The sequence below is a fragment of the Phalaenopsis equestris genome, unplaced genomic scaffold (assembly GCF_001263595.1).
Source record: "Phalaenopsis equestris unplaced genomic scaffold, ASM126359v1 Scaffold000745, whole genome shotgun sequence".
In the NCBI taxonomy this organism is placed as follows: domain Eukaryota; kingdom Viridiplantae; phylum Streptophyta; class Magnoliopsida; order Asparagales; family Orchidaceae; genus Phalaenopsis; species Phalaenopsis equestris.
The window spans coordinates 322,858-344,524 of NW_018165185.1; the positions used below are offsets into that span (position 1 = coordinate 322,858).

General features: G+C 35.5%; 1 protein-coding gene across 1 annotated transcript in view; it reads left to right on the top strand.

Moving 5' to 3' along the window:
• The first annotated feature begins 7,140 nt into the window (after positions 1-7,140).
• Positions 7,141-21,667, top strand: part of LOC110030651 (UPF0301 protein TC_0483-like) — a 30,186-nt gene continuing 15,659 nt past the window's right edge. Inside the window, exon 1 of the mRNA XM_020733466.1 lies at positions 7,141-7,520. Coding sequence (XP_020589125.1) covers positions 7,280-7,520 — 241 coding nt within the window. The 5' untranslated portion in view covers positions 7,141-7,279. The remainder of the gene's footprint in view (positions 7,521-21,667) is intronic.

Below are 21,667 nucleotides of genomic sequence, written 5' to 3' on the forward strand. Positions count from 1 at the left end.
AAACATGGATGCTAACTCACATAGGACATGTATGAACACCATGTGAAGATTAGAAAGCTTAAACATGCATGTTAATTCTTGTAGAGCATGCATAAAGATCATTTGAAGCCTAGAAAGCTTAAACATGGATGCAAATTCAAATAGAACATGTATAAACATCATGAGAAAGTTAAAAAGTCTTAAACATGAGTACTAATAACAAAACATTCACAAAACCTTTTTCTTTTGTGAAGTAAACAATGTGTAAAAGGTTTAGATTTTAGTGTAAACCATATGGATAAGTTTGAATTTTAGTGTAAATAATATGGATAAGATTTAATGTAAAATATGATTTTAAGTAAAATATTTTGCTTCAAGTTTTCATGCACGAAAATTACACCTACATAAATTTTTAGATTATAGTTTACATTTATAGTGTAAACCATAATTTTTTAGTATAATACATGAATATTTTACATTAATAAACATCATGTAACTTTTAGATTAATATTTTAAGCATTACAATGATTTATGAAGAAAATGATAATTTTGGAATACTTTTTTAATTAAGCTAATTTTTAATTCAATTTCTTTATTTATTTGAAATTGGTTACATTTAATTCTATTTATTTTGATTAATTTCAAAAAAATTTTAGTTATTGATTTGTATTAGGGCTAGCTCAAATTATAGTTTAAATGGGGTTCAAATTTTGGCTTATTCAAGCTCGGTTCGCCATCCAATGACACTAGGAAAACATTCCAGATCCAGATGAGATTGGACATAAGCATGGGGGAAATGTTTGACCAAAAAGTGTGGTAAAAAATATTAATATCAAATTCTTTAATAAGAGGACCCATTGAATCTAACAAGACTTAACATCCTTCTTACCCACGATATATTTGATAACAATGTGGTCAATATATAGTTTGACTTTGGTACCAATCTAACAGAACATATATTTATCATATGCATACACTATCATCAGTAGCTCTTTTGTCGTAGTGTTGTACTTCACTTTGGCCTCATTAAGAGTCTTATTGGCATAATATATCACATGAAAAAAAAACGTGTCTCCTTTGACCTAACACCGCCTCTTCTGCATAGTCACCAACATCACACAAAAGATCAAATAAAAGGTTACAATCAAATACAACAATAACATGTACAATGAATGGCTTGTTATTTAGAATTACAATGGTGATGGAGTAATTTGAAATTGAAGGGCATGTCCTTCTCAAACAAATGAAACAGAGGTTTGGAACTTTTAGAGTAGTTCATAATGTGTCGATAGTAAAATCTACATGTCCTAAAAAGCTCTTAATCCCTTTAAAACAAGTGGGCGGGTACAATTTTTTTTATCACCTAAGTTTTGGCTTGATCTTCCTCTTGCCCATAACACATTCCTCTTAGTCTCCATGAATTGACACTTATTGAGCACCGAGTCAGTCTCCTCAAACATTTGTGATACTTTTACAAGGTTTTTAAAGAAGAAATCAAAATATGCAACAAAATTTTTAAATACTCCATAAAGAACGCAATTCCCCATTTAATTAAGTAAAAAAATGAACATCATTTAATGTTGGAAAGTGATCGGGGAATTACATAATCGAAGGGAATAATCCTAAAAGTGAGGGTTGTATAGAGACTAGTAAAAGTTGTTCTCTTTTGCTCCTTTGGTGTTATATGAATATGGTCACATCCTAAGTAACCATCTAGGAAGCGAAAATAATGGGTATCATGCCAAATTTTCTAACATTTTTTCAAGAAAAGACATCAATAAATGATCCTTCCTAGTGTTCTCGTTCAATTTTCTAAAGTCAAATCAAATTCTCCATCTTATGATACTTCTAGTGGGTATCAACTCCTTTTCATTTTTCACTATCATTATTCTCCTTTCTTGGGAATTCAATAAATTAGGCAAAGACACCCTATGAGATGGTATAGCTAATACTTGCATCTATACAGTTTATGATTTCCTTCTTCACCACCTTCTTCATTATGGATTGAGCCTTCTATAAAGGCCAACCTTGGGTTCATAATCATGCTATACAAGAGTCTTACACATGCAAAATAAAAGGCTTATTCCTTTGAGATCAGCAAAGATCCACATGAAGGCTTCCCTAAATGTCCCCAGCATTCTCAACAGCTTTGACTTTTATACTTCACTCAACTCGGTATAAATTATTACAAGAAAAGCTGATTATTCTACTAAAAATAAATACTTAAGGTGCTTTGGAAGAATTTTTAATGCTATTTCTGAAGCTTCTTTTATAGACGATACTAAAGGTTTAACATTGGTGTTAATGTATAAGAGCTCATATATATCCCTAACAACTCAAGCTTTAAGAGTAAAGCAAATTCTTTCATAAAACTCACACATTGATCCTCTATCATAATTTGCTCTACTAAGTCCAGCTCCATTGATTCATAAAATTAGCTATTAACCAACCCCCTCCCCCTTCCACTAAAACTATCTTGTAGCAATGATCATCACTAGTGTCTTGGAGAAATTTAACTGATTTTAAAACATAAAAAATAACCTCCTAACTGTTAGTTCTTTTGCAAAAGAATCATAACCCTTCTTGTGCATAAAAAAGTTAACCAATTAAAATGAGGATCTCTTTATCTTCCTCAATGTTTAGGACTATGAAATTAATAGGAAATATAAATTTCTCAACCCTAACCAATACATCCTCTGTCACCCCCCTAAGATAGGTTAAGGATCAATCAGCTAACTGCTTAGTCAATATGGATCTCCCAATCTTAGTATTTTGAGAGTGGAGAGAAGCAAAAGGTTGATAATATCCCCTAATTCATTAAGTGATTTCCCAAAACAATTGTCTCTTTCAACTCAAGAAATTGTAAAGTTATCTGGTCTCTTAAGCCACTGTGAAAATGTCTTATGCATGATAATGTGATATTCCTCGATCAGAGTAACAATTTCAAAATTTCCTAGTTTTCTCTTCTTTTTAAGGACATTCTTCATGAACCTCACATGGCTAGGCATATGTTATAGGGCTTCAACAAAAATAATATTGATTGTGAACTTTTTTTAAAACTCTAAAAAAATTATAAATTTAAATTTGTTGATCTAGCTTTTATTTCTATAATATTTAGGGAAGGGTTGTAGTAGTCTTTATTATACCTTTCTCAGAGGGGAGTTAAGTTTTCTTAAACCTTTTAATATGCTCTCTCCAGATTGTTTAGGCTTGAGATCTAACCTTACAAGACTACTCTCTTTCCTTGGGATGTCTTTCAACTCCTTCCAACTTCTAAGTCTCACAAGTTGCACTTGATCCTTTCCTTTTTCCTTAGGAATCACTTCAGTTTTATTAGGTAGCATCTCCGGGGGCTTATTTATTAAAGAGTAACCTAATTTCCTAAGTTGATTCTCTATGTTTTTTATGGTTGCAAATAATCTTATATCTGGTTCCCCATCTATAACACTGTCTCCACTAGAGATAATTTCTTCTCTTGAAACTAAGTATTGAGAATGAACCCAGGAGGGTAGGTTTATCCCAGGTTACTATTGTCTTGGTTGTTTTAATTCTCTATGGAGTTGGAATGGGTGTTCCCCCATGAATAGTTTCTTACCCCTGGATTGTTATTATTTAAGTTGAAATTTGGGCAATTCTTTTAGGTTATTTTATAAGTATTAAAATAAGGGATATTGAACTTATTTCCTATGACATTAATGGTCTCCAAAGCAGTAATACTAAGACCTACTAATCCGTAAGCCATCTCATCATTGAGTAAAGATCATTACACTAAATTTAACCTTAAGCTATCTAGCTTTCTAGAATTAAGAGACCACTTAACTACAATATCCATGATTGATCATGAAGATCTCGCCAGCCCATTGTAAAAGATTTGAATGATCAGCTAGTCAGATAGGGTGTGGTATGGACACTTTTTAAGTTTTTTTTGAACATCTCCCAAGATTCATAAATTGAATCTTCATCCAAATGGGCGAAAGGAGTGATGTAACTACCAAATTTGGCAGTTTTAAACAGGAAAAAAATTTAGCTAAGAATTTTTGAGTTAAGTCATTTCAAGTAGTGATCGATCTTGGCGCTAAAGAGTTAAGCCACATCTCAACTTTATTCCTAAGTGGAAAAAAAGAATAATCTTAATCTAATGACATTATTACTGACACTGATATAATTGAAGGTCATATAGTTCCAAGAAACAAGTATAGTGAAGGATTAGGTCTTTAGTGGGTGATCCCCCAAACTTGTTATTTGAATCATTTGGATGATCACAAGTTTGAAGTTTAAATGTATTAGCTTCTACTATAATTTAATTAATACTCATGTAAATTTCTTCTACAAATGGGTTGGCCTACTCCCTAAGAGGTTTAAGCTGGTTTTTCTGAGGATTTGCCATTTTGAAGTTTTTTTTTTTGTGATTTTTCAAATTTTCTTAATGACTTCTTTTATTTCAGAGTCAAATTACACTACCTCAACTATTCCAATCATATGCATTCGACTAAGGACTCTCAACTAGGTGAGCCTAATCTAAAGTGAAATCACATATAAAGAATTCAAAAACTTGAAAATCAAATAATGTGTGACAAAGCAAAAAATAAAAAATGCAATTTTTTTTCTTTTAGATTTTAAAAAAAATAGATATCAATACAAAAAATAAGATATAAAAACACAATTAAAGAAAAAATAAACAATTTTAAACCTATACTCTAAGTGGTTTAACTAAAATTATCCCAAATTAGAAAATTTGGCTTCATTTTCCCAACAATGACACTAAAAACTTGATGTTTAAAACCACTGTCAAGGATTCGATAATCATGGAGGTACATATGTTGCTAAAAAAATATATACATTTGATTTTGTGTGTTGATCTTACAAAGAAACTAATAAATTTTCTAATTAGTGAAGTTCTAGTTTATTAAGCTCTAAGTCTAGTTTGGAGTGATTCAAATTATAGAAGTTGAAATGTATTTAAAATCCTAATGAAGAAATTGAATTATGTTTTTGAGTTTTTAGAGATGACAAAGAATCATACTCCTATTACTCAGAGACACTGATCATGTGAATTTTTGAATTTCTTCCAATGAGAACCCCACTTTCTTATTGACAACCAAAAACAAGTTCACCTTAATCTTTGTCAAGGTCATAAGAAGCATTGGGAGCTCTTATTACAATTAAGGGGGTTTAACCATGCAAATTTTATAGAACTCCTCTAGTCCCCTATCCAAGTTACAATCTTCTACTGACAATATGTCAATTTGATTAGATGATTATAAATTAACCTAAATGTTCTTCTAATTAACAGTTAGTCTTCCAAGTTCATAAATGGTTTTAATTTTCTAAGTGACCATATTATAATTAAATGACGAGCAATAAATTAGCACATTAGCATAAATCAAATCTCAAAATGCACAAAAATTATAGGAAATCTCATGGAGAAAAAAGTGATTCAATCACATTTCTACATCACGGGAGCATGAAAATTCTTATCTACTATGCATGATAGAAAAAAAACACATGAAGTTCCATTGACTTCAAGACCAAAATGTAAACAAGTATAGAAAATTTAAACCAAAGTTGCATCTTCTTGAAGTACACTAAATCATTGATCTCCCTACAATGAAAGCACTCCATCATTGTCTCTTTCATACAAGCACTCAAGCTTCTGACCCTCTCCAACTCACTGAAAATCTCTCTTAAAAGAAACCCTCAAATACTTCTCCAAATCAAACTCTAAGAAGAAACCTTAAGGCTCCAAGAAAAAACTCCACAAAGTAAGAGAAAGCATCATCCAATAGCATAGTGTCCCTAAAGCTCTCCTAGACCATTCCTTATATAGTTTGGGCTCCAAACATCTACATAAAACCTTCTAACTTGTCAACTTATGTAATGGGACACCTTTGCACTACCTCTTAGAGTGGGTTTGCCGCCCTTTATGGATGGCACTGCAAACATGCTAGTATCTGGCTTGAGTTTACCTCCTCTTCTGGATGGCAGTACATATGTGCTCGAACCTAGCATGATGTTGCCAGTGTTTTCGTCTCTAGTTGTTTTCCACGATAGAGGCAACAACAAAGGGGCATTGTTCTTTTGGAGTCCAGGCGCATACTCAATAGTGGCTTAGCATACTCAATAGTATCTGGCTTGAGTTTACCTCCTCTTCTGGTTAGCACCACGGGTCTGTCACTTCGATAGCACTGCAATGCTAGACTCTAGCCCTGTAATGCTTGTGCCAAGTTGTATTGTTGTGCATAGCAGTTAAAATTATTTTATTATTTTATACTTTTTTATTGAGATTTTGTACAAACTATTGAGTTTAGTTATGTATGCCTATGATTGAACACTATAATTCAGTACTATTCAATCTTGAAATATAAAGAATAGCAAAAAAAAAATTTAAAAATAGAAAAAGAAAAAAAAAACATGTAAAAATAAATGACAAACCCTCATAAAGAACATGGATAACCTAGATCCCCTATAGATTTTGCAAATCAAATGATAGAAAGAATTCACTAGAGTATCAGTCGACCTATCATAAATACCCATAATTTTGAACTTAAATATGTCATCATTCAGATGCCTCAAAATAGTCAATTTGGGTGCTTATTTATAGAAGACCCTAATCTTCTCATAACTAATTTTGTAGAAATTTATGTTACATTTCTGTAAACTGATGTCTTATACGATATCGTTTTACTTAGATTATTTTCATTTTCCTTGAGGGATAAGGATAAGCTTTACTCTTTACCCCGATGATGTATGACTACTTGGATAGATCTAAGCCAGAAATTGTTTGTCAAATCAACTTCTAAATTTATCTTTTTAAGAGCATTTATATATGCATTTATGTTTGTCACATCCAAAATTTGATTTTTACACCCTAAGCACCCCAAACAACGTATGAAAAGGTGAAAACAATGCAATCCCCCTTTTCATACATAGGCTAGACTACTTAGGATGTAAAAATTAAAGTTTAAATGTCAAATAAATAAATATATAAAAATTGAGTGCTACTTATATAAATTTTCTTTATGAAATATAAATAATGTATTTTGCCTTGGAAAATGGCAACTGCCAAACAACTACTCCGAAAAAAATCCTGGAGGGCATATTCCTCTAGAAGGTACTCGTGAGTCGCCAAAGCCCGTCTAGCGTGATGTCCGGATCTGTTCCTTCCTCTTCGTTAGTGCTCGCCGGTAGTCTCACCTGGGGTGACTTTAAGCTCGCTTTCTTCGTCTTGCCAACATCTGCAAAACGATGACGGGGAGAGAGTAAAGCTCGGAGAGTGAAGTGCCAGAGTGGACCGGGATCGATGGATGTTTGGGCTCTGAACCCTATGGCAGGAGGTCTCCCATGGAGCACCGGCAAGGGGCAAGGGAGAGGCTTAATGGTGATACGGCAGAGTTTGCAATGGAAGTGTTTTGTCATGGAAGAGGGTCACGCTCTACTTCGAGGGTTTTGGGAGGTTAGGGTTTCGAAGAGGAGAGGTTACAGGTCTCTAATGGTGAGGGCGGCAGGTCAGAGGAAGAATCCGGATAATCCATCTTCTTCTGGTGAGTTTTTTTTTTTTTTTTTTTTGTCAATTTTAAATTGCATATCCGGCTAAGACATTGAATTTATCAAATGGCGTTCGATCCCTGTTTTCCTTCCATCCTAGTAATCTGAGCTGTGCGGCAGGTGCAGAACCATGAAGAAACGTAGTTTTGTTTTTCGATTTTCTTGCTTAATTTGCTGCTAGGTTTCTCGTTGAATTTAGGTCTTTTTGGCAGCTTCTTCCTGTGAAACTGCTAAAGAAGAAGCTCCTGTTGGCTATTACAATTTTTTTCTTTATTTGAAGAAGCAGCTACAGCTTTCTAGCTGCCACTGCAGTCTCTCAGGTCTAATGGGAAAACAGCTGCAGTTTTTTGAAAATGGCTACAAAACACAGTTTGTGCAACACTAAACACTAAACCACACCGCCGTTCCAAACACCCTTAATATTTAATGTTGGTTGTGCCTAGATTGCGCTATCTGCGTCAGCTTGACTTTTGTCCGTCTTGCTAATGTATATTTTTTTAAGTGGTAATCACTCGTGAAGTAATTACAGTTCTTTTGAAGAAATAAAAATTATCTGCTTTAAAAGAGCTTTAATTTGGAGGAAGATATTAGATGTGAAGCTCCATTCTTCTCTTCTCATGCAAATCGACTCGCAGCAATCTTTATTTGTGGCTGTCCAGTTATTTCATAGCTTTATCAGTGTTTTAAAGAGCTGAATGCAATGAAATGTGCAATGGTTTGCTTTCTCTTTAATACTCAAAGCAAAGCAACACTTCTACGAACTAAAGCGCTCATAATGTATGTTTTATTTATATAAATATTATATGTCTACAATAATCATTTAATTTATCAAATTTAAACATATTAGTTAATAATTTTTAGCAAATATGATAATACATTCAACAATAATAATTATATATTATTCTGAAAAAGTTAAAAGATATAAAAATAAAGAGTTAGAATATTATTTAGGAATCATTAATACTTCTAACCAAAGAATAAGAAGCTAAGGCAGCATGAAGCCATAGAGTGTAAGGATGAGGCACTCGGAAGTTTGCAGAGAATACTCTAAGAATCATTGTAAAAAGAAGCTTGTGAACGAGAAGCTGATACAACCAACAATAAGAATCAACAAGAAGCTGAATGTACAACATACATGAAGTGGAGAACCACTATGAAGAAATGAGCTTTAAGTTATGATTCAATGATTAAAATACTTCAATCATCGAGTTAGATATTGAACCAATAAAATCTTAACTAAAACTTAGTTCAGTGCTAGAGTGTGCGCACATTGGTATAATACGATGTAACAGAGTAGCATGACATGTCTTTTGCTGCAAACTTGCTTTGTACAGCTAAGCGACATGCATGTTGGTGCATCATATTGTTTGCTCATAAAGCTCTTTTAATAACATTGGGCCATAACAATTGAGATTTGTGGCACAATCAATCAAGTGTGATCTAAGGTTGGGTGTATAGAAGATTTTAAAATTGTGAGAAATTATTCTTGGGTTGGAGTTTCTTTATCATTTATTCCCAATAATTACTCATGTGCTAGCTCTCTTTGCTTCAATATTGGTAAAAAATAACAATTTAGGTGTTGGTTTTGCGTTTCATTTTTTGAAAAATCGGAGGCAGTGGCTTTCAGTGGTTGCTAGTGGATTGCCAATGATGGCAGGTGCTGATGGAGGCGACAAAAGTCTGAAGGAGGTGGTCTAACATGGATTGGGTTGCTGCAAAATTTCTGAGCCCTTGGAGAATGGTTATTAAGAGATAGAAAGAGAGATTAAAAAAGATTTAGGTTATGATTTTGATTTTCACAATTCCATGTGACAGCCCGTACTCTCACCCATTAAGGTATTGTCCTCTTTGGCCTAGTGGCCTCACAGTTTTGCTCCGTTGGTGTAACCTTTCGGGAGGTCACCCATCCTCGGAGTATTCTAGAACGAGAACACTTACCTTTGGAGTTTCTATTGAAATTCCAACATTACACTGAAATGTGTCTCAATGTTTAAGAGTTCAACTTCATTCTACTTAAGTGATTTTTCATAATCTCTACCACTTAAGTAGCTTACGTTCTCGTCAGTTTTCATATCCCAAAATCATTCACTAGACAATAGGACGCTAGAGGTGGCCCTAATAGATTTAAGAGTTGACTTTTACAATGTAGCACTTTGTCCCGTCCAGAGATCAAGAGGTGACAACCATGGAGTAGCATTTTGTTCTGTATGACAATGTGGTTTTGTATATTTTGGTTTTGTATATTTTATACTATTTAATAAAATATGACAATGTGGCCGGTTTCTTTACCGAAAATTGCACTCACTTTTTTTTATTTACAATTATGTTGAAAAGATGATTATAGATCAATTTTTTAGTTGCTAGTTTGTTTCATACTTCTTTTTCATATTATTCTTTGCTCTCAGCATTTGACCATCTATACTAAGGTGAAAGCTAAGTATCTTGTCAATTCTGTGTAAAACCAACTCAGGAATTGGTGATGAGAAGAATTTAAGGATCGTTCATCATTGATTTAAAATCTTTCTTTTAATCATGCAATGTTTCTTTTTTACAATGATTTGGGATTTTCTTTATGAACCATTGTTGGTAATCATTATTTCTAGGTAATCGATGGTGCCTATGACTACTTCTGGTGCTAACTTGAGTTTATTTGTTTATTTTTAGGAACTTCTATTTATTTTAGTTTTAATTCTACCATTCTAATTCTTAAAGAATTTGAAACTTTGCTAGAGAATTTGACACCAAGCGATAAGAATTATGAATGGTAATGATCGCTCGCTTATTATTGGAAATTTGGTTAAGTTTGATGCCTATGCTGTACATTTTAAAACCATTTGAAATTGGTTTTTGGTTTGTTCAATTGTTAAGTAATGTGCTTTTATAATACATGAAACCAGTTGAAGCAATAAAGATCCCCTACATGGACTTTTTCTTTTGAGGAGAAATATTCTATGTGGTCAACCTTAGAATTAAAAGGGTCAGTTGCATACATAGCACGTGAAACATAGCTATTTACAAAATTAGCACCTTCGTGCATCTTTATTTTTTCTTCTTTTCGAATGCTCACCTAGATATAAAAAATTACAACAAAATTCCAACCCTTAATTCGGTTTTTATTAAATTCACATTGGTTTGATCATGACAGGCATAAATGCATGGGTTTACTACTTTAAAAATTAAATTTTAGGTGATATATACAAAATTACATCTAAATAAAATTAAGCATAAATTCTTAGATTGATGCTTTGGTAAAACATTCATGCTAATTTTACCACACTTATCATCGCTAGAAACTCACTTTTATGTGATGAGTGGGTTCATGGGAATAGGTGCTTACTGAGTCTATATTTCCACTGGTCATATGGAAAGTTCACTCTTTATTTTTAATAGGTCCATCTTAAAAGGATGTTTTGACATTATTTGGGCTCCAATGGAGAACGTGCTTAATTTGTTTTTGAATGCAAATAAAATATGGAGTTATCAGCCATGGAGATTTTTCTACTATTTTATTTAAATTCTTGGTGTTTTTCTCCTTTCCATATCTCTTATAAAAGCACTTTGAATTCTTGTATTCACCATGAAACAATATTTTCATCCTAGCTTTCGTTATTGTATTTTTTAATGAATATTAAATCTTCCTTTTGACAATGATGGGCGGAGATTGTAATTTCAGTGAAATCACTCAAATTGTTTGTTTTGGAAGAAAATTCACCCCTCGTAAATAATTTTGGAGTTGCTGCAGGTGATGTTGATTGGTGACTTTGAACATAAACAAACATGCAAGAAAGCGAATGAGATGGAAACATGGTCAAACAAACGTACCTTCATGAACAATTGACTCAAAATGTGAAGGCGCTTAGTTTGTTAAAACAAATTGTCATGATTCGTTTGAAATGCTTAAATAATCTTGAAAGACCTCCCCATACTGTGTAAGTTTTAGCGTGAAGAAAGTATCTACACGTGCAGATTGAAGTTCACGGGAAGCTCATACTCATATATATTTAAAATATAGAAAAAGTATTAAAGTATAATGTTAATTATAAATTAAAATAAAATAATCTTGACATCATGAACATTATATAAATATCTACATATTCATATGTTTATATATATTAATATAGTAGTATGTAATAATAATATTGTTATTATGATATATATATATATTGATGGCGAACCCTAGCAACTGTTATGGCCTCTTCTCCGGCTTCGGCGCTGGCGCCTTCGCGTTTCACTCCTGACCCTGGGTCTCGCGATCTGCGGCGCATCCTTCCCGTCTCGCGAGCTTTCCCAGTTCGGGAGTTCTCAGCTCACGATCTCTTGCGAGTTCTGCGGCTCCCGCTCCTTCCCGTCTCGACTCTCTGCAGTGCGGCTCCCAGTGTTTGCTTTGCGGCTCTTCTGCAGTGCGACTCCTGATGTTTACTCTGTGGCTCCTCTGCATTGAGGCTCCCGGTGCTATCCTTTTCAACAACTTCGGTCGACGTCACTTTTTCAGTATTTTCTTCTACGCCACACCTTTATTTTAAGGATGACTTCAAACAGATCGTATGCAGCTGCCCTCACGTATGTCCACGCCTCAGGTACACCTAAATCGTGCCCTCATTCCTTTGAGTAAGAGGACATCAAAAAACCTGGTAGGAAAAATGGGAAGCATGCTATTTTTTTTACAAAAGCTGTAGGTATCCAACTTGCTTCCTCCCGTCGTCTGAATTTGGTTGGAAAATTTTTATATGGTCATCCCAAAATGGAGCTTATTGCAAGGAATTCGAACTTATGCACTTTGTTGGAGAGTGAAAAATTGGACTATTAGACTGTAGACACATTCTTATTCAAATTTATAATGAAGAAGATTACACATACTTATTTGCTAGAAGGATAATCTGAATTGATAACAGAACAATAAAGATTCTGAAATAGTCTGTGGATTTTGACCCACAGATGGAACTGTCAATCATTCCGGTTTAGATTCCCCTTCCTGGTCTGAAATTTCATTATTTTTCTCAAAAAAATGTTGTATTTTATTGCCTTAGCTTATGGTAAGCTACTCAAGTCGAACATTCTTACTTTTAATCTTTCCCGTCCATATGAAGCCCGAATACTTGTTGAAAGAGATATTACTTTTTCCGCTTCTGAGGAAATATGGTTGGACACAACATCATGGATATTGGCAGAATGTAGAGATTGAGCGTTTTCCTTTGTATTATTCGAACTGTCGTATGTTCGACTACTCCAGTTCTTAATGTCATCATTTACATCCCCACCTCAGACCAAAAGAACAAAGTGCTTCGCTAGAGGCAGAGATTCAAATTCCTCCTGATCAGCTCCAAGTTATTGACACTATTGATCATCAAAAGGATACACCTGAAGACGTCATTATTCCCGCAGACAATATATCAATCTTTCAGTCTCCACACATTGTTGCAGCTCCCCCTTCTTCGGAACCTCCTATTGTGGAGGCGAGGGAGATTCTTCAGACTCCGCCTGCCTTAGAACCTATCACTGATATGTTGACCTCATTTTTAATGAGGTCTTAGTTTCCTACTCCCAAAACCCTAAATCTAGCCTTAGGAGTTTCTTGTTGACCATCTTAGAAGACTAGTAATGGAGCCCATCTCATCTCCCGTAGAACTTCGAGCCACTTCTTGACTCATTTTTGTGAAGAACTCGCATGAGTGGTTCCAAGCACTCAACTTCTAGTTGCAAGGGCTAAGGGCCAATATGAAGAGGGCACGAAAATGAGTTCCCACAAGGTCAAATGGCCTTAGGTGAACCCATTTGAGACCCAAATACTCGTGAACGCTGCAATTCACGCACTCACTGCACCACGCACGACTTTGACTTGATTTGACTTGCACACCGATGAGTTTATCTGGACGACCCAGATGACGAAAAAGACCGTACCAACGCGTCCGGAACGTCAACTTTAGCTAGGAAGGACACTCGTATTGTTAGGGTTATGTGCGCGCACAAATGACACGAATATCAATTCACGTTTTTTTAATTAGCAGACCGCGGGCCCGAACTCAACCTAGGTTCAACTCAGGTTCGATTTGGGTTGAACTCGGGCTGAACAAGGGTTAAACAATTTTGAATTTCAAATTTTTAAATTTCAAATAGGCATTTAATCTTATTTTAATTGAAAGTTAAAGACTTTCCTTTTGAATCTGTTTCATCAGCGGAAACTAATTAAGTCCCCGCCAAAGTTTTAGCATAACGGCTCCCCCACTCCAATTTTAAAAGAAAGGATCGCCTTCTTCTTCCGGGATCTTCCTCCTTTGCCTTTCTCGAGCTCCTGCTCATCTACCTTCGCTCGACAGCCTTCTCCTGCTCGATCTCGCTCTCCCTCTGCGCTCGACAGCTCCTCTCTCTCGCTCACCCTCCTCGTGCCTGCTCCTTCTCCTCGCCTCCCTCGATCCCGCTCAACCTCGCTCACCCGCTCCTCTCTGTGACTGGATCGAAGCCCCCGATCAAAGCAGATATGCTGCCCGCTCGATCCCGCTCTCCCTCTGCGCTTGACAGACCCTCACTCGCCTCACCCGCTCCTCTCTGCGACTCAATCGCAGCCCCCGATCGAAGCATCTGCTGCGCCTCTACCACTTGACCGAAATCCCTCTTGCCTCCTACCCTCTCTCGTGCGATAGAGGTTCCCTTGTCCTCTTCGTTCGTGCGACCAGAAGCCTTACCGTCACCTCCTTCCTCGTCCGACAGTTTCGGCCTCCGCTCATTCACGAACCGAAGCCCGCGGCCTCTTTGTTCGGAAGCTCCCATCGAGGCCCTCGTCCTCCTCTCACGCGGCACCCAGCTCGATTCAACCTCCCTCTTCCTCACGCACGTAGGAGAAGCGCCCGAATCTCTTCCTCACTCGACTGAAGCTGCTAGCCTCCTTCTTGCCAGCGAACAACAACCTCCCTATCCCATTCCTTTTCATTTCTGGTTGTGTCCCTGCTGTGTCGAAGTAAGGTAAGGACATGTATATTCTTCCAGCTATCCTCTCCACACGAATACATTCTTACTAATTTTGGAGAAATATAAACAATATTTCAATTATATGCTATCGCTAATTTTAAGTGCTTAGTTGCTAGTTTTATGTTTCAAGTACCTAAATGCAAATATTGTGAGGTTCCAATGATCATTTACTTGCTGGTTTTTGTTTCAAGTACTTAAATGCAATATTGTGAAGTCCCAATAATCATTTACTTGTTGATCTTAAATACTCATTTGTTGATTCCATGCTTCGAGCACTTGAAAGGAAATACTACGAGGCTCGAGATGATCGTTATTCTAGGGCTTGAATGCTTCTTTGCGGGTCTATGTTCTTTTATTTCCGAATGCCTCCCTGCCTGGTTGTTTTAACTGCTGTTTGGTGGATTTAAACATTGCAATTTTTAGGGCTTTGCCTACTGATTCACGTACTATTTTAGAGCCAGTTTGTTAACTGATTTCGGAGAGTATACATACTATCTCAGACTGAATTTCCTAGCTGATTTTGGGACCTTTAAGATTAATGCTTTGAGCTTACATGAGAGCTGCTTGAGAATTTTAAAATTACTGTTTTAGGGTTGATTTTGAGATTTTTGTCTATTGTTTTGGGGCTGATTTTGAGAGCTTTGCCTACTGTTTTGAAGGCATTAAACCCACCATCTGCGGGGTTGTTTTAATCAATGTTTTGAGGGATTTTGGTGGGCTAATTTTGAGGCAATCTACACATTATTTCGGCAAGATTTATGTAGCCTTTAAGTGCTGATTTACATGCGGTTTATAATTAATTTTATGGACCCCTTTTTGCCCACTGTTTTGGGTTTCAATTGATTGTTTTTTAAACGCTTTTAGGTCGATCCACTCGTTGTTTTCTCCCTTAACTTTACTAGTTTTGGAAGTGGGTGTGCCTTATCTTTCTTTTGTTTTACTTCTTTTTAAATGGTTAAGTCATAAAGATGGGGATTGATGATTTAATTAATTGGAAGATATAGAAAACCTTCAATCACCTTAAGCATAAGTTAAAGAGTAGGTTTCCTAGAGTTTTAGGAGCACACCCTAGGTGAGAGCCCATCCACTTAGTCCTCAGTGTAAGCTTCTTAGAGCTTAAGCACACACCCTAGGTGAGTCCATTTACCTAGCCCTCAGTGTATGCTTCGTAGATTTTAGGAGCACAACCTAGGTGAGAGTCCATCCACCTAATCCTCAGCACAGACGTCCTAGATTTTAGGAGCACACCCTAGGTGAGAGTCCATCCACCTAATTCTCAGCAGAGACTTCCTAGATTTTAGGAGCACACCCTAGGTGAGAGTTCATCCACCTAATTCTCAGCATAGACTTCCTAGATTTTAGGAGTACACACTAGGTGAGCGTTCATCTATCTAATTTTCGAGTAAATAACAAAACTTGGCATTTGACCCTGATTCACAAAACTGATCAGGACACTAGACAACAGGATGCACCGAGACGTAGTTCATGCTTCCTTAATTAAATCAGTGAAATTCCCTCAATGACTTAACCTACAATAAAACCCAGTGCATTGGGATTTGAGCTTGAATATTACAATATTACACTCAAAACAATTGGGAAAATAATCCTCCTGACAATTGGGAAAATTTCTTAACGCCACAAATCATCGGACTAACTAGGATGAGTCTAGGGTCTAGGTGGCGAGGGCGATGACGACATTGCTTATGTGTGCTTAAACGAGAGATACGAAGTGAGATTATTAGAATATCTCCTACTTCGAGAATCTTCAATAAGAGAGGAAAGCACCCATGATACTATTCGCCGATTCTTGGTGGGATCGTTGCCCCCGACATTCTTAGGTTGTCAGTAGTTCTAGCACGATTAGAGTGACTAGTCTGTGGACTGACGACTTTACAAAATATTTACAAAAATAAAATAAAAATTTCTTTTGCATGATTAAAAGAACTCTGCATAAAAAAAGACTTAAACAACAGCTTTTGCATAAAAATCAAATAATTTTTCTACAAAAAAATTATAAAATTCCATGGTTAGTCATTTAGATTGAGGTTAAGAACTACCTCCTGTAGATTGTCGACTTGACAACTCTTACTCAAGGTCGGGAAACACACAACCCAGCTCTGAACCCCCACTTTTACCAATCTCTTATACCTAGTCCTGAGCTGTCATATGTGGTTACAAGTTTCTTTTGCTCGTGATTTCTACTACTCGTTTTTTATGACTTTCATGCTGGGTTTTCTTGTCTTATTTATTTTTCTTGCAAGAATGTTTAAATATGTTGCAAATCATACTACGATCACAATATTGATCACCCAACAGTAGTAGATGCTCAGGTACGTTTTTACAGTTTATCTACAGCATTTTATTTTACTGTATTTTACCTTTCAAGTATATTTTATTTAACTGCAATTTGACTATTTTGCATGCAAAACTAGAACTAAAATCAAAACCAAACATTGACACAAAAACTGTGAAGCACAAATTACCAATCTCAAACACTTAAACTCTGGAGTCATCGCTACAATAGGAGCTCGGAGCCAACTTTGTGGGCAGCATGACGAGGAGCTTGGAGCGAGCACAAAAGGATCTTCTTCAGCACTATCTCTTCTTTAGAAATAAACAACAACCTATAGGATTTAGAGGTAGTTTGCCTAGGGCGACGTAAATCCTCACATCTTCTTTAGGCTCCTGTACAATCATGTTGCATGTTGTGCTACAACTATGTGGTGCGACATGAGTCCTAACTCGATTTAGGTTCCGAGGTTATCGTACGGTATGATGTAAACCCTCATTTCTCCGCGGGTTATTTGCATAATCGAGTATTATGCAAATGTAAGCCTCAAATAATAAAATTAACATGATTGAACATTTAAATAACATCGTCTCCAAAACGCAGCCACAGATTATAATAGTTTAGGAAATCACTGAGGGTTCTCCTCAGGATCCGTGACGTCTACTTGTTCCTTCCTTTGGGCTCCTGAAATAACTGTTCATATTTTAGTCACTCCCATTTGCCCTTCCACGTACTACCGTGAAAACCTAAATTTAAGAATCTTGAAGACTAATACCTCTGATCATTATCGAAAGTTTTCTCAATTGACCCTAGTCATTTGAGATGTAATTAACTATAGGGGCTTGCCTTTATAGGGAACTTGGAACCCAGGTAAAATAAACCCTATTTAATCTTTGTATTAGATAGGGGAACTTGTCGGTCATACATAAAATGTTCGTAGACCAAACGGATGCTACAAATCTCTTAGTTTGCAGGATTGACTCTATTGCTGAGATCTACACTTATCTTTCGGGAGGGTGTAGTATTCGCGATATCAGACACGATTATGCAAATTATTGGACGAATGAGATCCATTTGGTCTCATTTTCTTAAAAATTAAAACATACTACTTTCAAACTCCAAACTATATATCTATTATATTAAATTAAATCTCAAAAACTATCTTCATATTCATATTTTCAAATCTATCAAAAAGTTGACCGACATGATATTACAGGTGAAAATACCTCTGTTGCTTCACTATCGCCTCATCAGGTCCAGAAAGATGTCAATGCTACTCAGACTCCTACTTACTCAGACTCGGGAGGATCAAGATGTGCAACGTCCTACACCTGTCCGACCACCTTTGGACCAATCCATTGATCAATTGTGTCAATCATCGGATGAGGAACGACAAGTCTACACATTCAGGAGGAAGAAGAAGAATGGAGACATACTTGAGCTCATAAATCTGATGGATGATACGATGATACTTTGGTCTTTGGTTACTTCGGGTAATGGTACGCACATTACCAATTTGTTAGCTGGTTCCCTTCCGAGAACTAGAGGCAGAGGAAAAACTAAAATAGGACGTCCCTAGCATCTTTGCGCCTGTTGGTAGATTTTTTGTTTTTTTTATCTTTATGTATTTTTGTTTCTTTGGATTTTTGTGTGTGCTGTATTGTGTGAGTTGGGCTTTTTTTTAGGTTATCTTATATAACCTATCTGTACCTTTTCTTCTTTAATATATTAGCCCTTCGGCTTTTTTAAATATATATATTAAGCATCTTTAAAAGGAGGCTATCCAGCCCCTATGCAGTTTAAAAAGAATTATTAAAATAGTAAATCACATTTCTTATCCTTTTAGTTTTTCTTCATTCCCTTCTTGATACAATAGCCGGATCCTTCCTCTTACATTTTTGTTTTCCTCTCCCACATTGTCCTGATTATGTGCTGGCAAACACATCACTTCAATGACCAAAATGGGGAAGATACTTGAGCTCCTCGCAAGCAACTCGTTCATGTCATTTTGACGCAATAGAGAACCCATTTTATGTAAATTTGATGTGATTCCATGCCCAAAATTCTTCTAAACGCTGCACCCAAATGCCTTGATTGGCTTGGTGGGATGCCCTAATTTTGCCACGCTTTTGTAGTGGTGATGTGGAAGCATTACTACTGTTTATTGAAAAATTTTAGCCCCATTGAGAATGCATGGAGACGAAATATTTGATGAAATGTATAAACAAATTCAACTTTACAAACAAAAATTGAAATAAAAAAAAAGATGCCTTGTGATGCAATCAAACATATGAAAATATAAACTTATATGGTGTATGAATTTTGTGGAAAACCTTGAGAACACGATTGAATTTGTGATTAAAATGTACAAAATTGCGCATCAAAAGCATGGAGCTTGTTGAATTATAAATGGGTTATTTTTTGCATTGAGAAACATGCAAAAGAATGCATCATAAAGCATGCAAATTGATTTATTGAAAAATGTGCAAAGCATCACATTGTAACGTGTAAGAAGTGGTGTGCTTAAAAGAGTAAAAAGTTGAATTTTGAAGTTTGGTGGCTTATTGATACTTAAGACAACAAAAACAAGAAGGTTTTACAACAGCAAATTTATGCCAGTTGGTTAGAATCATCCCTTACTGAAGTCAAGTCAAGAAGTTAATTGCTTTTGAATTGTTGAACTACAAGAGTCGACTAACTGACTGAAGTTCTTTTAAAGAAGGCATAAAAGGGAAGCTTTAGGGGTTTAAAGAATGCCCAGTTGAAGGTTATGTTGGTTGAAGGCATGAATGAGGTGATGCTCTATAATTTTGTAAAATTCTAAGATTTTTTGAACTCCTTCGAGATAAAATGAAGGAATGGAATTTTACTTAAAAATCTTAGCGCAACTTTATTACACTAGAGAAAGTATACATTGTTGAGTTCTTTCCCAATATAAATGATTTTGACTTAGAAGTCTGCGACGATGAACAAGATGATTAACGACAATCTTGTAGTTTCTCTTCTTTTGGTAAAAAGTTCTTCATGTTGATATCAGCAGGTGACATGTTGAATAAAGTTGTTGCAATGAAAGTATATATTTTATTTTTACTTTTGTTTGATGTGTTTCTAAGTATTCTGTCTCTATCATTGTAATTAGCACTTAGCTTCTTCATTGGTGCTTAGTAGTTTTCTAATAATCAGTAGTCAGCCAAGTCTTTCTCACCATCAAATTGTATATTTTAGGATAAGTATCTCATGGTGGATGGACCTCATTTTTTGGTAGATCTCTTATAGTTGCATGAATCTCTTTCTGTAAGACTTGTTGCTAGTGGAGACTCCTCTCCCAATATGAATCTTATCAGAAAGTTGGGGGTCGAGTTTTAGGACTCAACTTTTAATTGTTCGTTCAATACTTAAGATTTTAGGCAATGCTTGATATCAACTAGAATGACTAAGAGTAAGCTTTCAACCGTGGGTGCTTAAGTATGCAGATATTTATGCACATGTAACTCGTTCATGTTGATGACTTATGAATTAAGATTTGAAATCATTTAGTGATGATGATTTTGGTAGAAAGTTCATCAGATTTATTTTTCTCGTTAAATGCAGCTCTTTCTTCATTAATGTATTGCGTGACTTGATCAATTATGCAGTGTCCACTTGCCTATGGGTGGTATTAGTGTTTTACAAGGACCCATTAGAAGTTGGTTGCATTGGTTATTGGCCAATAGCTTAATTGGCTGAGTATGTATTCAAAGGTCTCTAATTTGATCTACATTGTCAACTCCTGATTTTTTTTTTTATTGTAGTAGCATAGTGTGAAGTCAAAGGCATAGCCCATACTTTGATTTGAAGTCCACCTGTCAATTGTTAAATTGATTCTTCCTGAATCAGAGCTTTTTTTTTTTTAAGATCAAGTTCTTAGATGTATAATTATTTTTACAACCATTATAATTTTATTTCTTGCAGAAACGCTTCTAAATCTTCTTTTTGCTTTCTAGTTTCTACAACTCATGATAGCTTATCTTCCACTATTATGCAGGCTATCTCATGATAAGTTCTTATCTACTTAAATGATAGTATTTCTTGTTTCATTCATGAATTCGTGATGTCCAATTATCTAGGGGTGTAAACCAACTGAACACGAATGAACAGAGCTTGTATTCGTGTCCAGTTCGTTTGAAATTTACTTTGTTTGAAATAAGCTCGTGTTCCAAATTGTTCGTGAAGTCACTGTTCGTGTTTGTTTCTTAACGAACAAGCTGAACACGAGTCGAACACGAGCTATTCGCGAACGACGAGCCAGTTTGAGATCCCTAATATTAATATTTATAAATAATTTTTTATATTAATTATATAACTTATATTATATAAGTATATAATATCTATATTAGTTGATTACTAATATAATATATTAATATATTATTATAATGAATTTATTATATATTATAATTTATAAACATAAATTTTTTATATTTCGAACAATAACGATTCAAACACGAACGAACGCATCACTGTTCGTGTTTGGTTTGTTTAACTAACCGAACGAAATAAATTTGTTCACGTTCACCTTGTTTACTTATCGAATGAATCCAACACAAACTCATTGACGAACCGAACACGAGCTGTTCGCGAACAACGAGCTTTTTTGACAACCCTACAGTTATTCGTTGAATGTGCTTTATTTATTACACCGATCAGAAAAAATATCGTTAGCTTCTCCCTATAGTTCTCCAATCATACCAGTAGATGTGAAGGAAATGTTGAGCTAGCTAGCATTTAGGCTACGAAGCTCATGCCTTCAACAAAAAATGTATACCCTATGATTAGTGGGAAGATGCTGTCAAGGTTTTATTGACCAGTGCTACAAACAAAGCACGATCTTCGAACAATTAGGCATCATTAGAT